Raw genomic sequence first — 21,619 nt, 5'->3', positions numbered from 1 at the left:
GCATTTTCTTTTGGCAGAAGAGCACAAAAATAAAAAATTGCACTGGGCTTTGTTAGTCTACATTCTTTATGAGAAAGAATTTTTTCTTTATCAAATTGACATAATTATATCCTTGTAAGTGTAGAGGTATATTAAAATTAAAGTATTCTCAGAAATATGCCATAAACATTCACTAAGAGAAATATTAATCTAACTCGGAGGCTAGAATACATGGTTACGCTCACTTTATTACCAGCAAACAGACAACGTTCTCCAACCTCACCTGCAAGTTTCTTTCCTTAAACACACAGCAGATGTACCAAGTTGTTCTATGGTTCTAGATCAGGGGTCCTCAAACTTTTTAAACAGGGGGCCAGTTCACTGTCCCTCAGACCGTTGGAGGGCTGGACTATAGTTTAAAAAAAACTATGAACAAATTCCTGTGCACACTGCACATATCTTATTTTGTAGTAAAAAAACAAAATGGCAAAAACACCCGCATGTGGCCCGCGGGCCGTAGTTTGAGGACGCCTGTTCTAGATTATACATTTCCATTCACATTAAAATAAAAATGTATGCATTTCTCTCCTGTGCACTTACACCCACCAAAAATTACCAGTAGCAATAAAACACTAATAAATTTCCTAACAATGTGATGCTGTACAAAATCTAGAAGTTAACCCAAGGGTTGGTGATGAAAAAATACTTGCTTTACAATACTTATAAATGTGATCTAATTATATTTTGTCTTTTTTAAAATTAAATAATATATGTAAGCTGCTCAATCAAAAATATTTGAGATACCTTGTTGGCCATAATATTGTGTTTTAATTTTTAAAATAAACCAATACATTGCCTCTGAGCAGTAAACAATGGTCATTGATATTAGATAAAGTTATTAAGTTCACAGGGACACCAGATCTTATACCCAGTATAGATTTATTTGAAAAACAATTATTGAATAATTTATTATTTAAAGTGGTTAGAATAAAGTGCAAGGGAAATATAAGCAAATCATTTCTTCTCTAACAATCTGAAATACAGGAGGTTTAAGCCTTATATATTTTTGTCAAAGTAGTAATTATCCATGGTGACAGATGCTGCTCCCAGTTGATGGCGGGTCTCACATTTTACTCTGCATCTCATTGGGAAGGAAATACAAAATGTTAAAATAGAAGTAACTTGGGGGAAGGCATCAGTGATGCAACTCTTAGCACCAAATGTCTTTTCTTGGAGCACCAAATGCTTTAAGGAAAACATTCCAAGTATCAAAGTTTTCAGATAGATAAATATTTATGGATCAAATCCATAAAGAACAGACATTGTTATGAAATATATATAGATGCCTTCAAAACTTTCTTTCCAGGCAGAGTAGACACATAAGTTAGGAGTCATTTCCCACCTAATTGTTTTTGCAACCTTATGCAACACAAATGGATTATGGCTAAAGGCTTACTCATTTATTCACAGAAAAGAAATCTTGACTGAACTTAAGTTCAAAAAAAAAAATTAAACTGGAACTTTTTCTCTACATAAAATATAAAATGTTATTAAACGTATGGAAATGGCTCTTTGTTACCCTTTTATTTTCCTGGTTGAAAGGTCTAAAGGTTTTCAATGTAGTGAGAAAACAGTACTCATTAAAGCAAAGTCCTCTCATTTGCTACTTAGCCTGATTAGAGCAAGTCGTAACATAAAGCTGACGTATATCTTTCAGTGCAATGAAATTCATCTGTCTTTAAACATTATGAACAGTACTTTTTTAGAGTACATATAGACCAATGCCTCTCTGTCATCACTGAGACTTCTCCATAGTGGTATTAGAACTGCAAACTCATTTGCATGACAATCCACCGAAAGCTACTTTGCCATGTAAAGGCATCGGTCTACTTACAGTGCTCATGTAGCAAATGCCATATGATACTAGAGAAATTCAAAGTCACTACCAAAGCAAAAGCCTTAGCTTCTAAGCATCCTTGATACTCATAAATGCCATTTAGGAATGTGCTCTGATGAGAAACGAAGTGCCAATGTAAAGAAAATAGGGATAAGCCCTGTCCCAGATGCAAATGTAGAACAAAGGTCTACAAGAACTCATTGGGTGTATATCTGGCTTCCAAGTCATACTTGCACACATGGATAATTACTGCCAACGGGATCACTTGTGAACACAGGGGACATTTGGGGACGCAATATAATTCTGCCCCCGAAACTAACCAGGACAATGATATATATTCAACCAAACAAGGCTTGAGTTTATGTAGGCTTAAAGAAAACGGTAGCAGAGGCACAGGTAAAATTTTATTTATGAATATGTAGACACATGACGTTGGATCCAGCCAGCCAGTGACATAAATAAACTTGAGCAAAAGATTCAAGCTAGAAGATATACATGTACAAACATATATTTGCGTGTGTGAGTCAGGCTTCTCGGAGCAGCGCCACAAATCTGGATACCAACCCACAGAATCACTCCCGTCCTTTGAAATTGCCATGAAGAGCACAATGGGGGTAATTATACTGGGTTGCTCCAGATCGCTCTTTCCATCTTGTGCACTCACATGCCCGCCAAACATGAAATGTTCGCCTTCTCCCTTCCAACGTGATGGTTGTTGAACTTATTTTTAGTGTCATTTGATAAGCCTTTGTGCTCGCAGAGAGACATCCCACTGACCCAGCCACTGGTCATTGTCTATACCAGTTCACATCAAAGCGGGCGCACTTTGTCAGGTTTCGCGTCGAATATCCATTTCGCATCTGAAATACAGTATCGAAAGTGACTAGATCATTTGAGCTTTTCTCTTCAGCTGCTGCCTTCTTCCTCCCCCACCGTGTTTCCGCTCACGCTAACATAATTTGGCATCGTCGACATGACACGATGGTGGTTTTTCTAAAAAATTCTAATCCATACATTTTCCATGTTTTGTGGTGGCCGATCCTCCTGAACATTTAATTTTCAAATTGGTGAGTGGAGGGAGGTCTTTTCTTCTCTACTGAATCACGTCCAAGATAAAGTGCCCCTCAAAATCCAAGTAATGTGCATACAGTAATAGGTCATTCAATGTCAAAAGGCATAAAAAAGATGAGCAAAATCTTCACAGGCTGCTGCTTGCTGTTGCCTTTAATTATATTAATTAAACTTTGAAATTTTCATGCAAAGAGAGTTGCTGGCTTGTGACGCTGAGGAGCCCTTGGAGACTTGGAGAAAGAAAAAACCCTGAGCGGAAGCTTTGTGGTTACTGCTTCCATTAAATTAAAAGCAAACAAAACTCCTTGGTATGTTTACAGATATTGATGCTTTACGCACTACTAAACCCTAAACACAGAAAGAGGGGTGAGTCTACCAATCACAAGGGCAAGTTCTCAAATCATGAGTCCCTCACACTCCACTCAAGACCTCTGGGTAGAGTCTGTCTTCCTGTGTAATAATGCTCTATTAATTGTCTTCTTTCCCGAGAGCATAATGAAAGAAAGGTGTCTTGAAAAACTATAGGGCAAAATCTTGCTTGCTACCAATACCCGGGGGCATACTGTCTACATTTTGTCATGCGTGTGCACTTTTCAGTGTTAGAATGACAAGATTTTCCAGGCAGAAGCTTCCCATAGGCACATTGTGGTAGGGGACGTAGAAGGATTTTGTGATCTGACAGAGCTTTAAGGCAATAGACTCCTTTATTTGCTGAGCCTGGCGGGAAATCTCATCCCCTGCCTGTGGATACACAGTCTTGCCATGTGAAAACACGAGAGACATGTTACCATGTTCAACACTCCTTTCTTCATTAAAGATCCATCACAGCCAGTAGTTTTGTGGTCTCCGTTTTGATATCATCTTCATGCTGTTTTTTTTTTTTTTATTATTGTTTTCCTTTTCTACACATTCATGCAAACTTTTGTGTAAGTCATGGCATGTAGGTTAATAGTTCTTTTCATTTTCAATGCCATGAATCATGAGTTACCACTGGGTTTCATCAACTCCCAGGTGGATGGCAGAACAAGTGTTTGAAAATGTCTGGTGCAAGCAAAGCAGAAGGCAGAGAAAACATTTCCCGACTGAGAGGAATAAAGCTGCTCTTCCAAAAACTTCTAAGATGCACTTATTGTTTTTCATTTGGTTGGAAATCAGCAGTGTGGAGATGTACCATCTTCATACCTTCTTGGTCTTTCTTTCTTTTTACTGAGACGAAACTCGGGAGAAGTTTATGCACCGGCCCTAGAAGAGAAACAAATCCTTATTGAAATATTAAAGCAATTATAAGAAAGCATAAGAATGCCTATTTTTCCTACCATAATATAATAAACAATCACCTAAGGTAAGGTCAATGTTACGATAACACAGGAAACCATAATTTTTTTTTTTCCTTGAGTCAAAGCATGATGGCTCATTGAGATATTTTCCACAGTGACTTCACCTACACAATGGTATGGTAAAATTAGAGTGGAAAAATTCTATGGAAAAGAGAAATATTTTATTGCTATTTAAAGTATAGTGTTACTATCCTAGCTATAAGAATATCAAAGCCACAACTTTGTATGTTTCTTTCTATAATGAATTCAGATGAAAGTATTCCTTTATGCAATATGGTGCTTCTAAAACTGATATAAAGTTAGTGCTTCTAAAATGTATACATGAGGAGCGCATTTAAGTAGTAAGAGATTGAAGATAAGGAGTCTGGGAGAAAGGAAGGAAATGCCATCTCTTTGTTATTCTCTCTTTTTTTTTCCTTCTCTTTTATAAAAGGCTTTTGCAAGAGATTTATTAGTGATCTTGTCTATTTTTGTTGACCAGTGCCCACAATGCACACCACCATTATGTGTGCTTTCCAAATGGTGACTGTTTATTTGTATTGCACATTTCCAAAGAGACTTTGCCATTCTGATTCCTTAGCAATTCACATGATGGCTGTGGAGACACATAGTTTCATATGTAATTGTAAATAATCTAAAATTCATTTGAAAACCAAGTTTCCAATTAGTGATAAAGGGTCCCACCACCTTCCCTCTGTTTGGTATGACACTGCTCATTCACTGTATTACATAAATCATGTACAGATTCCTCAAAAACTAGCATACTGCTTTCTACTTTATGGTCAACATTATCACCCTGTCGAGATTTTTCTATTTTTCATAATACCTGCTTTCTAATTTCAGATATTAGAACACCTTTATTCCCTCTAAATTTGAACAATACATTCATTTATGATATTCAACAGAAACAACAAGTGTTGGAGAAGAAAACTTGGAACATAAGACCAGGATTTTAGTCCATTTTCCTTTCAAAAAATGACTACTCAATAAATTTGGGAATTTCAGAAATGAATGAAATAGCCCAAAGCATAAAAGCAAACTTCTTTCCATTAGCTTTTTGATTAAAAGGAAAACAGTCATCAAATTATCTAATTCTAAATGTTTTTGGAAGCAACCTGTTACTGTAATTGTCAATTTTATTACTACTTTCTACAAATAATATGTGTGCAAAAGAAAGTGGGAGAAAAGCATAAAGACAAGCACTTTAGAATGAAGTCAAAATGTGTTGGTAAATCCAATGGTCATAGACTGTGCACTCAGACTGTATTTCTGTGTTATCTAGAATCTTCAAACAAGATCTGTAAAACAAGTATTATGTGAATTATATACTCTTCTGCAGATTTCCTAATAATGACACCAAATGCCAAGAAATCATTAAAGTTATTATCTTCATGATATATCTGTTTCTAAACTTTTCTTTCAAGGGAGATAGGTAGGAACATGACGTAATAAATGAATATTTGATCAAAGCAATAAAGCAGTTTTTCTAAGCCACAACAATGTATGCAATGACTATGCAATTACAACAGGGATGAACATTAAAAATATTACCTTCTGGCAATTTTCCAGAATCAAACAAATGAGAAATAATATTAAATGGTAATGATGTGAATTAATGACATTTTTCTTGTGTATTTATGAACCAAACAAGTTAGTTTCTCTCTCCTGCATTATTTGGAAAAGAAGATATCATGAATCTCTACTTTTACTTGAGTTTCATTGCTAATTAACTAGCTGTAGATATAAGGCTGGCCACTTCTGTTCTGACCACTTCTTTTTTTTTTTTCATATGGAACCTGGTTTACTTGTATCTTCCCCACCTACCTCAGATACAGAAGTGAAAAATTGAAAAGTAACACATGCTTATTAAATACAATGCATTAGCCCAGCCTGCATGGCTTAGTGGTTGAGCATCAACCTATGAACCAGGAAGTCATGGTTCGATTGCTTGCCGAGACACATGCCCAGGTTACCGGCTCGATCCCCAGTGTGGGGCGTGCAGAAGGCAGCTGATCAATGACTCTCTCTCATCACTGATGTCTCTATCTCCCTCCCTCTTCATTCCTCTCTGACATGAAAATATATTAAAAATAAATAAATACAGTGCATTAGCACTACTATTACTACCACTTTCTAAGCTTACAGTTGTTCTGACCACTTCTGTTCTCATCCCAGATTAATCTTGGTGACCCTAATTCATTTACTTTAAACAATTGGATAGATTAAAAAGTGAGACTGATAGTTCACCTGAATTTTCAAAATAACTTCAACACCTAAAACATTCCAGACCTAAATTCTGTGGTTTAATTAAAGGCACAGAAGTGCGAGTGAAGAAAACCCTATTGATTTTGACCCTGAGGTCCTTACTTCAATTCTTCCAAAGTTTGGCATTAAGTATTGATTAACAGCTGCCAAATGTCTATTGATTCAAGTACATCAAAACCCCTCCTAAATGCTGTATACACCTTTGTGTTTTATACACCTACTAGTAGCCCTGTGCATGAATACGTGCACCAGTAGTTCTCTGTGGGGCCTGGCCGCTCCGCACCTGCTGCCCAGAGGCTCTCCACAGCCCAGAGGCCCATCCTCGGCTGCGGCGACGAAGCAAACATTCCGCCAGGCCGCTCACACTGCCCACTCTCAGCGGCCGCCCTCCCCCCACCAGGGACTGGGGGACTCTGGTGGGGCTGAGAGGACTGGGCGCCGCCATCTTGTGGCTATGGGCACCACCATCTTTGTGATGGAGTGATGGTTAATTTGCATATTACCCTTATATTAGATAGGATTAACAAAAACAACCCAATGTCTTCTCCCCTCCTCATCATGGACTTAGAGTGTTTCACTTTTATCAAGAGCTGATAATGTCTGGGTGTACTTTCATTTTACACAAACTGAATAGTTGGAAACTTGGAGGAGTTCTGTTAAGCACTGCCTAGTTCTCCCAGTCATGGGACTCATTTCCCCAAAGGTCCCATTGCATGTCCTCTGCAGCCAAACCTCATCATACCACTCTGACACTCATTAACTGTGTGACCATGGGCAACATTTACCTACCGTGTGGTTGTTTCTTCATAAGTAAAATGATGATTAAAAACTGGACCTAGCCCTAGTTGGTTTGGCTCAGTGGATAGAGCTTTAGCCTGTGGACTAAAGGCTCCCAGGTTCGATTCCGGCCAAGGGCATATGTCTGGGTTGCAGGCTCGATCCCCCCAGTAGGGGGCGTGCAGGAGGCAGCCAATCAATGATTCTCTCTCATCATTGATGTTTCTATCTATCCCTCTCCCTTCCTCTCTGAAATCAATAAAAATATTTTAAAAATAATAATAATAAATTGGACCTATTCTTAGGACTGTTATAAGGATTAAATCTGTTAATATATATAAAGCACTTAGAGCAGTGCCTGGCATATAGTATACTCTCAGTAAAGAAATAGGAACTTATTATCCATCTTCCCTCTAATTGCTTCTGCAAAGTGTCTAACATGGAGCAGACTTGTAATAAGTAATCACTTAGAAACAAATGCATGATGAATGTATAAAGGAATGAATACTAAATGACTAAACCTCCACTGGGGGAGAAGCCAGACCTCAAAAATGCAAATACAGAATAAGTATGAATTTGAGAGAGAAAAAGAGAATTACAAAAGAGAAGAATACAATGGTGGAAAAGGAGAGAAGAAAATATGGAGAAACAGAAGAGAGTAGCAGTAAAGAGATGATAGAAAAGGCATAATCAAGAAAAATAAAGCTATTGGCCAGAAGGAAAGTTTTATTCAGTATTCTTTCAGACATCTCACTCCCAGGGAATAATTTCAGCCTAGCAGCTAACATCAATTTCCTGGAATTTTCTTAAATCAAGGTAATACACACTGGTTGTAAGTGACTATGATCAGGTGTCTGTGGCCCTTCAAAGACTATTCAATGCTATCTTACAAAACACATCGTGATAATGCTAATTATGTTCAAGGTCATGAATGTTTGGGCTGCCACTGATAATATGGCAAGCAGTCTATGCCAGAACACTGCAGAGCAGTTTTCATTTATAGGAAATGGGATATGACAAGGTTTAAAAGACTTCATATCTTATGCTTGTAATGCCTACATAATAAAGGTATGTTATCAGGGTAACACGCAAAGCAGTATAAAATAGGTAGAACATACAACTCATTAAAGAATAGTACAGAATACAGAATAGTATTAGTTACTAGTGCTCATTTTTCTGAGACTATTTCACTTTAATGATGAATAGAAGAAACGCTGAAAATATTTTTAAAGTTAATTAAATTGCTTAATTGAAGTCTATTTAATATAAACTAAATATATAGAACTACACATAGAGATATGTATTTATAATTATAACTAGAGGCTATGCTAATAGATGAACACAAGATTTCTGCTATCAAGAGTTAAACAAATGTGTAATATAAATGCTTGTTATATTTTACAAAATAATTTTAAAAATTTGAACTCAAGTGGCATAAGTATTTACAGAATAATATAATGTAATATTATACTATAAATTAAAAATATTAAATGAAAAAATAACATGAAGTTAACTTTATTTTTTGAATTTTTAATTCAATATTTTTTCTAAATTTTATTGATTTTGACATAAAATCATGCATCTAAATGATGGATAAATCAGATATACTGTTTTTATGAGGTTTTAGGCAACATCCATACTTTTGCCCAATTTTTTCAATTAGGTAATCAATACAACCAATTTGAGTTTACTATATTGCTTTATAAGTCATTAGGTCATAAACTTCAACAATAACAACATATAGTCAATATAAAATCGAATTACATTAGTATCTGAGGATTACATTTTAAAAAATGAACTATGAAAGTATACCATTCTTTTGCCTTGGGAATACAACATACCTTGGATGCAATGAAATAATTATTAAATTTATTCCTTTTACATGACATAAGAGATTACGAGTAAAACTTCTTAATATTTAAAGAAATTAAGGTTTAGGCAGAACAAATAGAATTTAACTACTGACTTTAGATTATAGCCAAACAAATTTAAGGAAAGTTAATTTAAAAGCTGATAATTTAGATATTGACTGACTTGGTTACAGTTTATATTCTCAGTACATTAAATAATCACTTAGGTAACTTAACTGTAAACAAGATTACTATGGGCATGTTTACCAACTTAAAATAAAATTTTTGTAACATGTTAGAAATGCATTTATATATTACAAATTGATATCACTGTTTTATGATCTTGGTATGACAACATTTTATCTAATAAAAATATGGTTTAAAACTGCCTCTCTTTTTTAAAGTATACCATCTTACGTAATCTTATATTGATCACATTACCTAATTCTATGGCAAGAAAAGAACTTTCATGTATTGCTAGTGAAAGCATAAATAGGTAAAAACTATATGGTAAGCAGTGTATATAGTAATAGTTTTTAAAACTTATATTCCTTGCCTAAGTGATTTCATGTTGGGATTCAGGCCAATAAAATACCTATACAAAGATTTTTTAAAGTTACCATAAGATTTTTAATTATAACAAAAAATGTAATCAGTCCATTTATATTTATTTCTGTCTAGCAATCAGAAAATAGTTAAATTATGATTAGTCTATCTAAGTAAATATTTTATAGCCATTAAAACAGAAAATTAAAGATGTATGGAAATGGTAAGTAAAAAACATGTCAAGTTGTATGTATATATACATAACTGTGATTATGCAATATATGTGTAAAGAATAAAAGACAACTAATGGACAGTACACCAACATGCTATGAGTAGTGGCATTGTATATGGTTTCTTACATTATACTTTATACCTTTTCTGTACATTCATGTATTTGATGGTTTAAAAACAGTTTTCAAAGAGTAAATTTATTCAGGAAAATGAATCCTTTCTAGACATCTATATGTTTTTATTTATTTTTATTTTTCATTTTTATTTATTTTAGAGAGGGAGAGGGAGAGATAGAAACATCAATGATGAGAGAGAATCACCGATTAGCTGCCTCCTGCACACCCCACACTGGGAATCGATCCCGCAACCTGGCATGTGCCCTGACGTTCAACCACTGAGCCACGACGTTCGGGCTGGACATCTGTGTTTTTAAAAGCCAGCTTAGGAACTTGAACATTACCAGAAATCACCACCAACTACCAATTATGTCACACTTTTTCAGCGCTCAATGTTCTCATAGCTCAATGCCCAGCATCTAGGGCATATATTTCTCTATTTAATTAACAACTACAAATATTTATACTTCATTCACTTATCAGTAATAACTTTGGAATCTTTTCTCTCCAGATCAATTGGCAAACTATCTTTGAGAAGGAAGTTCTAAGTGAAATCTCAGCCTGTTTCTCTAGTTCAGTGTTTTGTTTATATGGCAGTCCACAAAGTCCCGTGGGCTCCCCATGGTGCCTCAGGGACATATGGCTGGAGTGGCATGCAAGGAGGGAGCCAGTGGGCACACTGCAAGCCTCTCAATCTTAATTTGATCCAAGGAGCTACACCCTCACCTACCCTTTAACCTTTTGCACTCGGATGTTGAGTGTGACTCAACACGGTTAGCATCGGTAGCAGCTCTTTTTATACTCTTTGAATGTATCAATAATTTGAAATATAAAAAAATCCAAATAAATAAGTTTGTATGAAAAGAAACTCCAGTTTTTTATTCTACTGCCGCGCTTTGTAAAATCTGGGGTATTTAAAAAATTAAATCCCGAGTAGAATAAAGGAATTGAGAAAAAAGCAAGCGAGTGCAAAGGGTTAAGATTGCAATTTGGTATAAGATTTGTTTTTGTTTGCACTAAAAATGTAGTTTGATAACTATTATTCAGGATATTCATGCCTATGGTAAGCCAGATCACCAGTAATCTGTTTACCTAGACTTGATTTCTTTACTTCTTTTTAGAAATGTCTTCCTAGGTTTATGACAACATTACAGCATTCTCTTCATGGAATTTTGCATTTTGAAAAATTGTTATTGAGGAGGCTGATATTCAGGGATGAATTCTTAGAGTTCAGAGCTTCCCTTTTATTATATAATGGCAACAATATAACTCAGTCTTTCTCTTTGTGCATTTGCTTTCAAAAAGCTCATATTTACATGATGTTCTAAAAGCAACGGCTACCTTCCGTGTATATTTTCTGGTGTAGCTCTATATTCACTTTGGCCCATGATTACTTCTCTGTTTTTATTCTGAAGTTTTATTGTGTATTTTTCTCAGTACTTCTTTAGAAGTAGACTAGGTATAAGTAAATGTAAACCGATATATATGTCTTCCTTAATTCTTAATTTTCTTAATCATAAAAACTCCAAATTCATCAAAACCTCTAAAACCCTCCAACAAATATATTGCCTCAGCCTCTACTTCAAACAAAAAGATCAGATCATGTCTATTTCCCTTCTCTGTTTCCTTTTCTAATTGTGGTAGGACTCAATAAAGTACTTTGCAGATAGCTGATTTCAAATGATGATAAAAATGAACTTCAGTTAACATAGATGCTAACTTAACATAGAAAATATAAACTTGAAGTTTATACATGAAACCATGTTGAAACTATACTATTCTTAAAATCCCCAAAGTTCTTTTATAAAAATAAATCCCTTAGATCTGAAGATTGAATGCTGAACTTCATTTTCTTTAGCTGCTAGGATAAAAATAAGCACCCTACTATTCTTTATAAACTAGACATGTATCAATTCCAGTTCATCTCGAAGCAGAGCTCTGTGTGGAAGCTTTACTCCATTCCCCACTTTCCCTCAGTATAGGAAGAAACAGAATGTACCAAAGGTAAATCACAAACAAAACTTTGGTCATAACAAAGGCTAAATTCACAATGAGAATATGTCAGCTTTAATTTCACTTAACTGATTTTCAGGCAATAGCAAGTTTCTATTAGAATAAGAAATTTATTGCTATTTCTTTAGAAACTGTTGTCGGCAATAACCTCTCTTGGGTATCATAGTAAGTAGGATTAGAAGTTGATGCCCGAAATAAAACTGTCTGAGTCTATGTTACTGCTCTGTAGTTAACTAAACCAAAAGAAGAAAACAAGACAATACTAGAAAATGACATATTATAGACTCCAGTTCTATCACAGTATCTATAAAAAGCTGATTTCACCCATTCCTTTTCACTGTAGCCAGTAAGAGTAGCATTAACCAGAGCAAGTGTCGAGTTTCCCATCTCTTGAGCATTAAAATTCTGCTGGCATTAACACTTGCAAGCTCCTTTACTAGCTATCTGTGCAGGATATATTTCACTGCCAGAACCTTTATAGTATCATACTCACCTCATAAATATCCATGGACAAGCTGAAGCATACAACTGCACTTTAGTTTAGACTTTTCAAACATAGATGATTTATTTATATTCTCACCTCAAAAAGAGTTTACTAAACCTTCATGTTTTGTACAGCAGTAAATAGTGATTCAAATTTAAAACTGTATACAAAGCACAGGCATACACAGAAACACATACAAGATAATTTAAGAGGTCCAGAAAAACCTGAATATCAGGGACAGGGAGGGATGCTGACTCGAGGACACAACAGGCTCTTTGAGTGGCGATTTCATGTGGCAGCCGAAGAGAGAACACATACTATCATCTGTCCCACTCCTATACATAATATAACATATATGAGAGTCCTATCAGTGTATGTGAGGTATAAAGAGATTTATGTATATACTATTTTATGTAATATGAGAGAAATTGTGCCAACCTCTGCTAGAAATAAAATTGCAAGATTTTGAGCTGAAGTATAAATCCCATATACTCTTTTCTAGTGGAAGTCCAATATATAAATGTCCCATTTTACAGTGGAGACCACACACCATATAGATATTCAGTAGATGTCGTGAAGGGAAATACTGAGTTTGCCTGACAAATTAGACTGGATATAGCAGGACAAAAAAATCATTAAACTTGAAGGTAGGAGAATAGAAACTATTCAAATTGAAAAACAAAAAGAAAAAATGACTAAAGAGAATCTGAGATTTGTGGAACAATATATAATAGTCTTTCATATGAGTAATTGATGTCCCAGAAGGAGAAGAGAAAGAATGGAGCAGAAGAAAAATTGAAAAAATAATCACTCAGAACTTCCCAGAATGATAAAAGTTATAAACACACAGATCAAAAAAGTTAGTGATTCTCAAGCAGAATAAATACATAGAAAACCATATATCAGATTATATATACATGGTGTCCCCCCAAAATGTATACAGACTTTAACAGCTGATGGCTCATTTTGAAAATGAAATGTATTTTAACAAACACTGCTTTTATAATTTTTCAAAATACATGTATACATTTTTTTGGACACCATAAAATAAAACATATGAAAACCAAAGACTATCATAAAAGCATACCTCTCTATCCTTCATCACCATACCCCCAATTTATAGTGGAGTTATGTTCCAATAAACCCATTGTAAGTTGTAAATATCATAAGTGAAAAATACATTTAATATACCTAACTATTGAACATCATAGCTTAGCATAGCCTATATTAAATATGTTTAGAACACTCACATTAGCCTACAGTTAGGCAAAATTCTCTGAAACAATAAATACACTGTAAAGTGTCAGTGGTTTACCCTTATGATGATGTAGCTGACTAGGAGCTGCTGCTCACTGCCACTCCCTAGAATCATGACAGAGTTTTGTGCTGCATATCACTAGCCCAGCAAAAGAGAAAAATTCAAAGTACAGTTTCTACTGAATGCATATGGCTTTTGCATCACCACAAAGTCAAAAAATCGTTAATTGAACCACTGTAAACTGGGGACTATCTGTATACAGAGAAAACATTCATAAGCATGACAGCCAACTTTTTGTCAGAAACAATGAAAAATGCAAGAAAATGGAACTCTCTAAAATGTTAAATTGCAATGGAAGTCAACCGATATTTCTATCCTATTTAATAAAAGGCTAATATGCAAATAGACCGAATGGTGGAACAACCAAACAACCTGTCGCTATGAGGTTTGCTGACCACCAGGGGGGGCGCGTGGAACATGGCTGGCTTCGGCTACAGCGGGATGGTGGAGCAGGTGAGCAGGTACACCAGACCAAGGCGGGGTGCCAGTCGCTGTCATCAGGGCAAGCCTCTGGTGGTTCCTGAAAATTCTTTGCTCCCGTGCACCAAAGTCCCGCCCGGCACTTGCACCTGCTGCCGATGTTGGCCCTGCTTGAACCTGCTGCTGGTACTAGAGCCACCACTTGCACCTGCTGTCAGCACCCAGTGCTGGTCCTGATTGCTCAGCGCCATCAGCGAGTGCGAGTGGCAGCTACCAGCCCTGATCGCCCCTAAGGGCTTTTCCACCTCCCCCTGCTCCTGAGGGGCGATATGGGCATCAGCCGCCGCTCCCACCCACTGACAGCACCAGCCCTGCTTGCTGTAATCTCCAAAACTTACAGGAAACTCATACAACTTAACAAAAGGAAGGTAAACAATCCAATAAAAAAATGGGCAAAGGACCTAAATAGACAATTTTCAAAAGAGGACATAAGTAAGGACAAGAAACATATGAAAACATGCTCAAAGTCACTAATCATCTGGGAGATGCAAATCAAAATGACAATGAGGTACCAACTCACACCTGTCAGAATGGCTATCATCAACAAATCAACAAACGACAAGTGCTGGCTAGGATTCAGAGAAAAAGGAACCTTCTTGCACTGCTAATGGGAATGCAGACTGGTGCAGCCACTGTGGAGAACAGTATGGAGTTTCCTCAAAAAACTAAAAATGGAACTTCCATTTGACCCACTAATCCCATTTCTAGGAATATATCCCAAGAAAACAGAAACACCAATCAGAAAGGATATATGCATCCCTATGATCATAGCAGCACAATTTACCATAGCTAAGATTTGGAAACAGCTTAAGTGCCTACCAGCAGATGAGTGGATTAGAAAACTGTGGCACATCTACACAATGAAATACTGTGCTGCTGTAAAAAAACAACAACAACAACAAAAAAAAAAACTGGAATTCTTACCATATGCAACAGCATGGATGAAACTGGAGAGCATTATGCTAAGCAAAATAAGCCAGTCAGAGGAAGATAAATATCACATGATCTCACTCATTTGTGGAATATAATGAACAACATAAACTGATGAACAAAAATAGAACCAGAGACAGAGAAGCATCGAACAGACTATCCAACCTATGAGGGGATAAGAGATCAACCAAAGGACTTGTGTGCATGCATATGAGCATAACCAATGGACACAGACAGTAGGGGGATGAGGGTATGTGCTGGGGGGTGGGAGCGGCCAGGGAGAGGTCAATGGAGAAAAAGGAGACTCATTTAATACTTTAAACAATAAAGAATTTTTTAAAATGGTAATATTATATTATTGAATTCATAAAATATGTAAAAGTAAAATATCTATCTATAATGATAAAAGGGTAATATGCTAATTCGACCGCAAGTCTTTCTGGACATCATTCCGGATGAAGCCGGGCCTGGAGGGAAGCCAGCCCAGGTCCCCGGTGCCTGCCAGCAGCCAGAATGAAGCCAGTCGGGGTCCCGGGTGCCTGCCAGCAGCCAGAGGGAAGCCAGACCGGGTCTGGGTGCCTGCCGGCGGTGGGAGGGAAGCCCAGATCTCGGGTGCCAGAGAGAAGCCAGTGCCGACAGCTGGGGGAAGGAAGGCCTACTCTTGCATGAATGTCAAGCATCGGGCCTGTAGTCTATACTAATAAAAGGGTAATATGATAATTAGACTGGGCATCTTCTGGACGACCTTCTGGATGTCCTTCCTGACAAAGTTGGGCCCAGGCGAAGCTGCCAGTGGTCCCAGGTGCCTGCAGCTGCGACCATACCAGGCGAAGCCACTCCTGGTCCCCTGCTGGTCTGGTCTCCCCCAACTGCCCTCCTCTGCTGACCCGGTCACCCCTAACTGCCCTCCTGCTGGCCTGATTGCCCACAACTGCCCTCCCCTGCAGGCCTGGTCGCCCCCAACTGCCATACCCTGCAGGCCTGTTTGCCCCCAACTGTCCTACCCTGCAGACATGGGTCCCCCCCCCCAATAGTCCTCCACTGCAGGCCTGGACCCCCCTACTGCCCTCCCCTGCAGGCCTGGTCCCCCCCAACTGCCCTCCCCTGCAGTCCTGGGTACCCCCCAACTGCCCTCCCTTGCTGGCCTGGTCTGCCCTAACTGCCCTCCCCTGCTGGCCTTGTCACCCCTAATTGCCCTCCCCTGCAGGCCATCTTGTGGTGGCCATCTTGTGTCCACACGAGGGCAGCCATCTTTGACCACCTGGGGGCAGCCATCTTGTGTCTTGGAGTGATGGTCAATTTGCATAATACTCTTTTATTAGATAGGATAGATTTGTGTGTGTGTGTGTGCACGTGTGTGTGTCTCACACACATGTGCGCACACACACTCCCAGAAAATATCAGAATAAAGAACCCAAACTCCAACCATTAGGTCAAATAATGGCTAATTGAAAACTCAATCCCTATTTAAATTATGCATTTAGGAAAATGTTAGAAAAATCCAAATGAAAGGCTTATTACATTACTACTGTTTAATCAAGTGGAAAATAGAATAAATTAATTTACTCGGTATGAAAGAATGCTGCTTGAAAACACTAATTTTTTCACTAGATACTTTCTAGGCTTAAAACTTTAACCTCAAGTATTAACACCATAGAGCAAACATTTTTTAGGCAATTCATGTATTTCCCTCTAGAAAATTAGGCATTGAGATAATTGGTCTTAACAAACTGCTTTTGGTACATTTAAGGAGAAATCCTGAAAACTTCTATATCATTAGCACTGAAAAATATTTATTGAGAGATTTTCCTAATATATATAAACCTAAGGATGAAATGATTTATCCATAGCTAAGTTTCTAAGAATTAAACCCTCACTTTAAGGACCCCAAAATAGTATATGTTGTCTCAGTCAAAAAATTAATAACTATGTGTTATTAATAAAAATGTGTTGATGAATTCACTCTATACTTCATACAGATTTTCATTATCTGTCTCTACTGAAAAGTATCCATAGAAATATGGGTCATTTGTCAGATGGCTAAATTCCCAGATAACCCTGCTTTTATGTGCAAATACAAGTCTAATACTTAACCACAGGTATTTATATTGCAAGGATAGATGCCACTGTAACCCAGAGGTTATTTCACTGATCAGTGAGCATACAATGGCATTTAATGGGAATCCCTTGCTCACTGTTTGAAAAGAAACTAAACATGCATTAATTTTGTCCTGAAATCAATACAGGCATTCTTATCTAAAAAAAACATATAAACTAACAAGGTTCTTAAAACAACTGTGAAAATACTAAATCATCTCTAGAAATATAATTAATCTCCCCCAATGGAAAGAATAAACTCAAAGTGTAAACATTTATACCTGTACTAGCATATAGATACATTCAAATAAGTAAACAAACATGATTGTGAGTGTCTCGGAATACTAATTACTTACTCGTGTGTACTAAGTTACTTCTATGTACAAAGGATAGTTTGCTTTTTGGTCCATAGAACTCAAAAATACTAAAGACATGCACATTTAAGAGTCATATAACAAAAAGTTATTGCCTTTGGTTACTTAATCTTCATTTGATTGTCTATATGTAATTATTCAGCATAAATCCCATAACCAGAAACTGGAATTGTCTATCTGCAAGTCAAGTATTGGGTCTGGTATTAGTGCAAAATAGATTATTTATAGATCGATAGGTGATGATAGATAGATAGATAGATAGATAGATAGATGATAGATAGATAGATAGATAGATAGATAGATAGATAGATAGATAAAATGATAGACATGGATATAAAGAGTCCATCTTTCAGTTAGCTTAGAAAAACACATTTTGATTGTCTTTGTCAAAGACAAAATGATTTTCTAAACCAAAAATATAACAAACTTAATATTCTACTTTAAAAATATAACCAGACTCTAGATAATAAAGTTTGTTCAGCATTATAACAACTCATCCAATTTTTTAACAAAGATATCTAAGCATCTGTTCAAACTCTGTCTTCTGTCCTAGACTATAATCTCCATGATGTTGTTTTCACTACCACTGCAAATGCAGTGCTCACTCTACAGTTCAAGTGCTTGAAAACATTCGCCAAATTAATAACTACTGAATTTGAAACATTGAATTTTACTCATGCAGCTAATATAGCTCTGAAACATATAACTGATATTTATATTGATATTTATATAAATATTGATAGTTCAATCCAATAACACAATGATTAGTAAGCTATAAAATAAAATAAATGGTTCACTTGTCCAAACTTACAAACACAAAAGCAGGAAACTATACTTTAGTTTTTACTAACTGACCTGTAGTTCAGCTATAGTGGCAATCATTCCATGGGCAAAAAAGTCTTCCTGGTTTATTTTGTGATATGAATATTCAAGCACTCCTAGATGTGTCATTTCTTATATGTTGGTTCAATGGCTAGGCATAATAGGTAACGGCTGACCTGCAGGATAGAAGTGTTCTAAGCTGGGAAACAAGCAGGCAGCAGAGAGGAACTGAACTTGATGTCAATTTTAAATAGAGAGCAGATGGTTCGAAATGAAGTCTGTTTTGTGCTTGAAACCACCAACATTCAGAGTAGAGATAAAAGCATATAGTCTAAGTCCATTATGCTTCTTATATCTAAATACAACACGTTTTGACAAGCAGGAAGTGATCAGTATGAGCAACCTAACCACAGGTAAACATATCATGCAGTAGTGAAACATTACATCAGTGCCCAATTAATTGATTCCGTGGGTGTTTATTTTCCTTGTTGCTTCTGCTATTCCCTGTCAAAGAAATCAATATTCTTTCTTCAGCTCTAACCGGTTTGGCTCAGTGGATAGAGCGTCGGCCTGCAGACTGGAAGGTCCCAGGTTCGATTCCGGTCAAGGGCATGTACCTTGGTTGCGGGCACATCCCGAGTGGGAGGTGTGCAGGAGGCAGCTGATCGATGTTTATCTCTCATAGATGTTTCTAACTCTCTATCCCTCTCCCTTCCTCTCTGTAAAAAATCTATAAAATATATTTAAAAAATATATTCTTTCTTCACACAAGTGGCATAACGCTTGCTATTCTATGTATGTCAATAAAATTCCAGAGACCAAGTTATGCATCAAGGAGGAATCATTCTACTTTTGTTCATTAATAGCATCATTAAATTTGAAAACAATATAGCATAATTCATGCAGCTTTACCAAAACACATGTTCTTTAAATGCTCTCAAGATTGATGGCACTTAATGACAAGTGTGAAAGTTTAAGATTTAGTTGATACTAAGTCTGGACTCTTTATCAACAAGTAAAAATTGAGGCTTAAAAAGAATGAAAATGTTCTTTAAAAGAATAAAATATAACTTGATAAATCAATTTCTCTTAATACATATTTTTTTTAAATTAATGAAAAGGTCTTTAATCTGCAATGCATTGTTGTTCTTCTTTTGGTGAGAGATTATTAGATGAATTATTAATTCCAGAACATTCTTCAGAGTCAGGAACAAGAAATGAAAAGATAAGAAACTGCCTTTTTCAATTGCAAAAAATCTAATGTTCATAAAGCTTGCTTTCTTTAAAACTGCAGTAATGCAGCTTTTGGTACACTTGTTTTTTAAAATGACAACAAAAATTCCATTTCAAAACCTCATTGCCTGAAAATATCTCTTTGACGGAAACAAAAGAGAAGTGCTCATAGCCAGGCCTGGGTACAATGCCACAATAAAAGCTGTGCGGACCTGTCGTACCATAACCCAGCAGCCAGAAAGGCTTATGTGAGGTGACAGGGTACCGTGGTGTTTGAATGGCATCCCTCAGAAAAATCCAACAGCAGCAGCAACGTTTTAGATTCAGTATCAATGATTGGTCATTCTAAATAGGTATCATTGTATTTTTTCATCAACATCAACACCTGTATGTGGAATTAGAGTAGACTAAATGAATAAAATATTCTTCTACTGGCAAACCCCAAACCTGGACAATCATATCAGCATTTTTATTCAGTCTTTTCTGACCTCAGTGCACCTTGTGAAGAGAAAGCCAGATGTTCAATCTATTTGGTGCTATTAAAAGTCTGTTTTACAGACATGTTATATTCAGTGTTTCTTTTTTCCAAATGATGATGGCATTGAAGTCTTTGATAATGAAGAAAAGATATTTTAATGTGGGCTTTTCGGTACTTTTAGCCTTAAATATACAACTTAACATATGTTTAAAACAGAACATATGAAAATAAGACAAAGCAAATCTGAGTTCCAGGCACAAATATTGGTTCAAAAGCTACTTTATAGTAATTTTGAATAATTCAGACTCAAATCTCTTGAGACTCAGAACTAACAGAAACAGAATCTCTTTGTTGTAATCATACTAACCTTCAGGACTTCAAGTTGCCACAGTTGATATCTCATTGTTCAGATTTTAAAAATATTTATTCCCAGATTTTAAAAGGATTATATCAAAAGAGTCCTTCACTTTGTATGACTTGGGGTCGTTTCTCATTGAGCAATATTAAAAATAACACCTTTATAAAGCAGCCAGGGAATAAATTAATTAGCAGTTACTGATAGGGTAACAACATCCATCTATCCACTTAACTGTGTTCTTTGCCTTCGAAAGATTGTATAATAAAATTAACTCAAAAATAATGGCTTTGGAAAACTTTCAAGAATGCCAAGGGTCAGCTGAATTACTCATGATTACTATATGTTGAAGAAAACAATATTTTTGAATGAGAGTTTGAATCTAATTTCTTTCACAAGTAATCATCCATAAAGATTTGTTTGTTTTATGTATGTTTCTGATATAATTTCATTGAATATTAAACTTACCTAACACAGCAATACCAATCATGTCTATAAAAAAACAGTTTATTATACCATGTTTTCAGTGAGATAGGAAATATGTTTAACTTTATTTCAAAAGGGTCTAGTTCTAACCTTCGCATTTTACAAACCACAGGTCAACATCCCACCTAGAAAGTTGTGTTAGCTTATGTGGCTGGAAAGAAGACATGGTTTCCACATTGAAGCAAACAAAGACATTTGATTTTAAGTTTAGAATAAAAGCTGAGAATTTATAAAGCTCTGTAAAGACCTTCATGTTTTAAAGTAACTTATTTTTAAAATAAGTCAATTTCACCAAGTGTGGAGATAGCTGAATATAACACATTTTAGATATTTTTAATGAACTAAGAAGTCCAACTATAGTTCTTATATTAGAAGGCTGCTATGAGGTTACCATAATTTATCATATAAATATTTTATCTTTCTATTCTTATGTCAAGCAACATGCCTAAGTTGTAATGCATACTATCTGTTTACAAATGG

At 36.1% G+C, this 21,619-nt stretch overlaps 1 protein-coding gene across 3 annotated transcripts in view; it reads right to left on the bottom strand.

Moving 5' to 3' along the window:
* Positions 1-2,267: 2,267 nt before the first annotated feature.
* ANTXR2 (ANTXR cell adhesion molecule 2) overlaps positions 2,268-21,619 on the bottom strand; it is a 139,810-nt gene continuing 120,458 nt past the window's right edge. For 2 of the 3 annotated variants that reach the window (XM_008143639.3, XM_054727964.1), the window contains one exon: positions 2,268-4,189. In XM_008143639.3, coding sequence (XP_008141861.1) covers positions 4,151-4,189 — 39 coding nt within the window. In that variant the 3' untranslated portion in view covers positions 2,268-4,150. The remainder of the gene's footprint in view (positions 4,190-21,619) is intronic. The other variant, XR_008558468.1, reaches the window with a different exon arrangement.

This window comes from Eptesicus fuscus, chromosome 2, assembly GCF_027574615.1.
Source record: "Eptesicus fuscus isolate TK198812 chromosome 2, DD_ASM_mEF_20220401, whole genome shotgun sequence".
NCBI classification, from domain to species: domain Eukaryota; kingdom Metazoa; phylum Chordata; class Mammalia; order Chiroptera; family Vespertilionidae; genus Eptesicus; species Eptesicus fuscus.
Note: the sequence above shows the minus strand (reverse complement) of the source record. Positions and strands in the feature narration are given on the sequence as shown.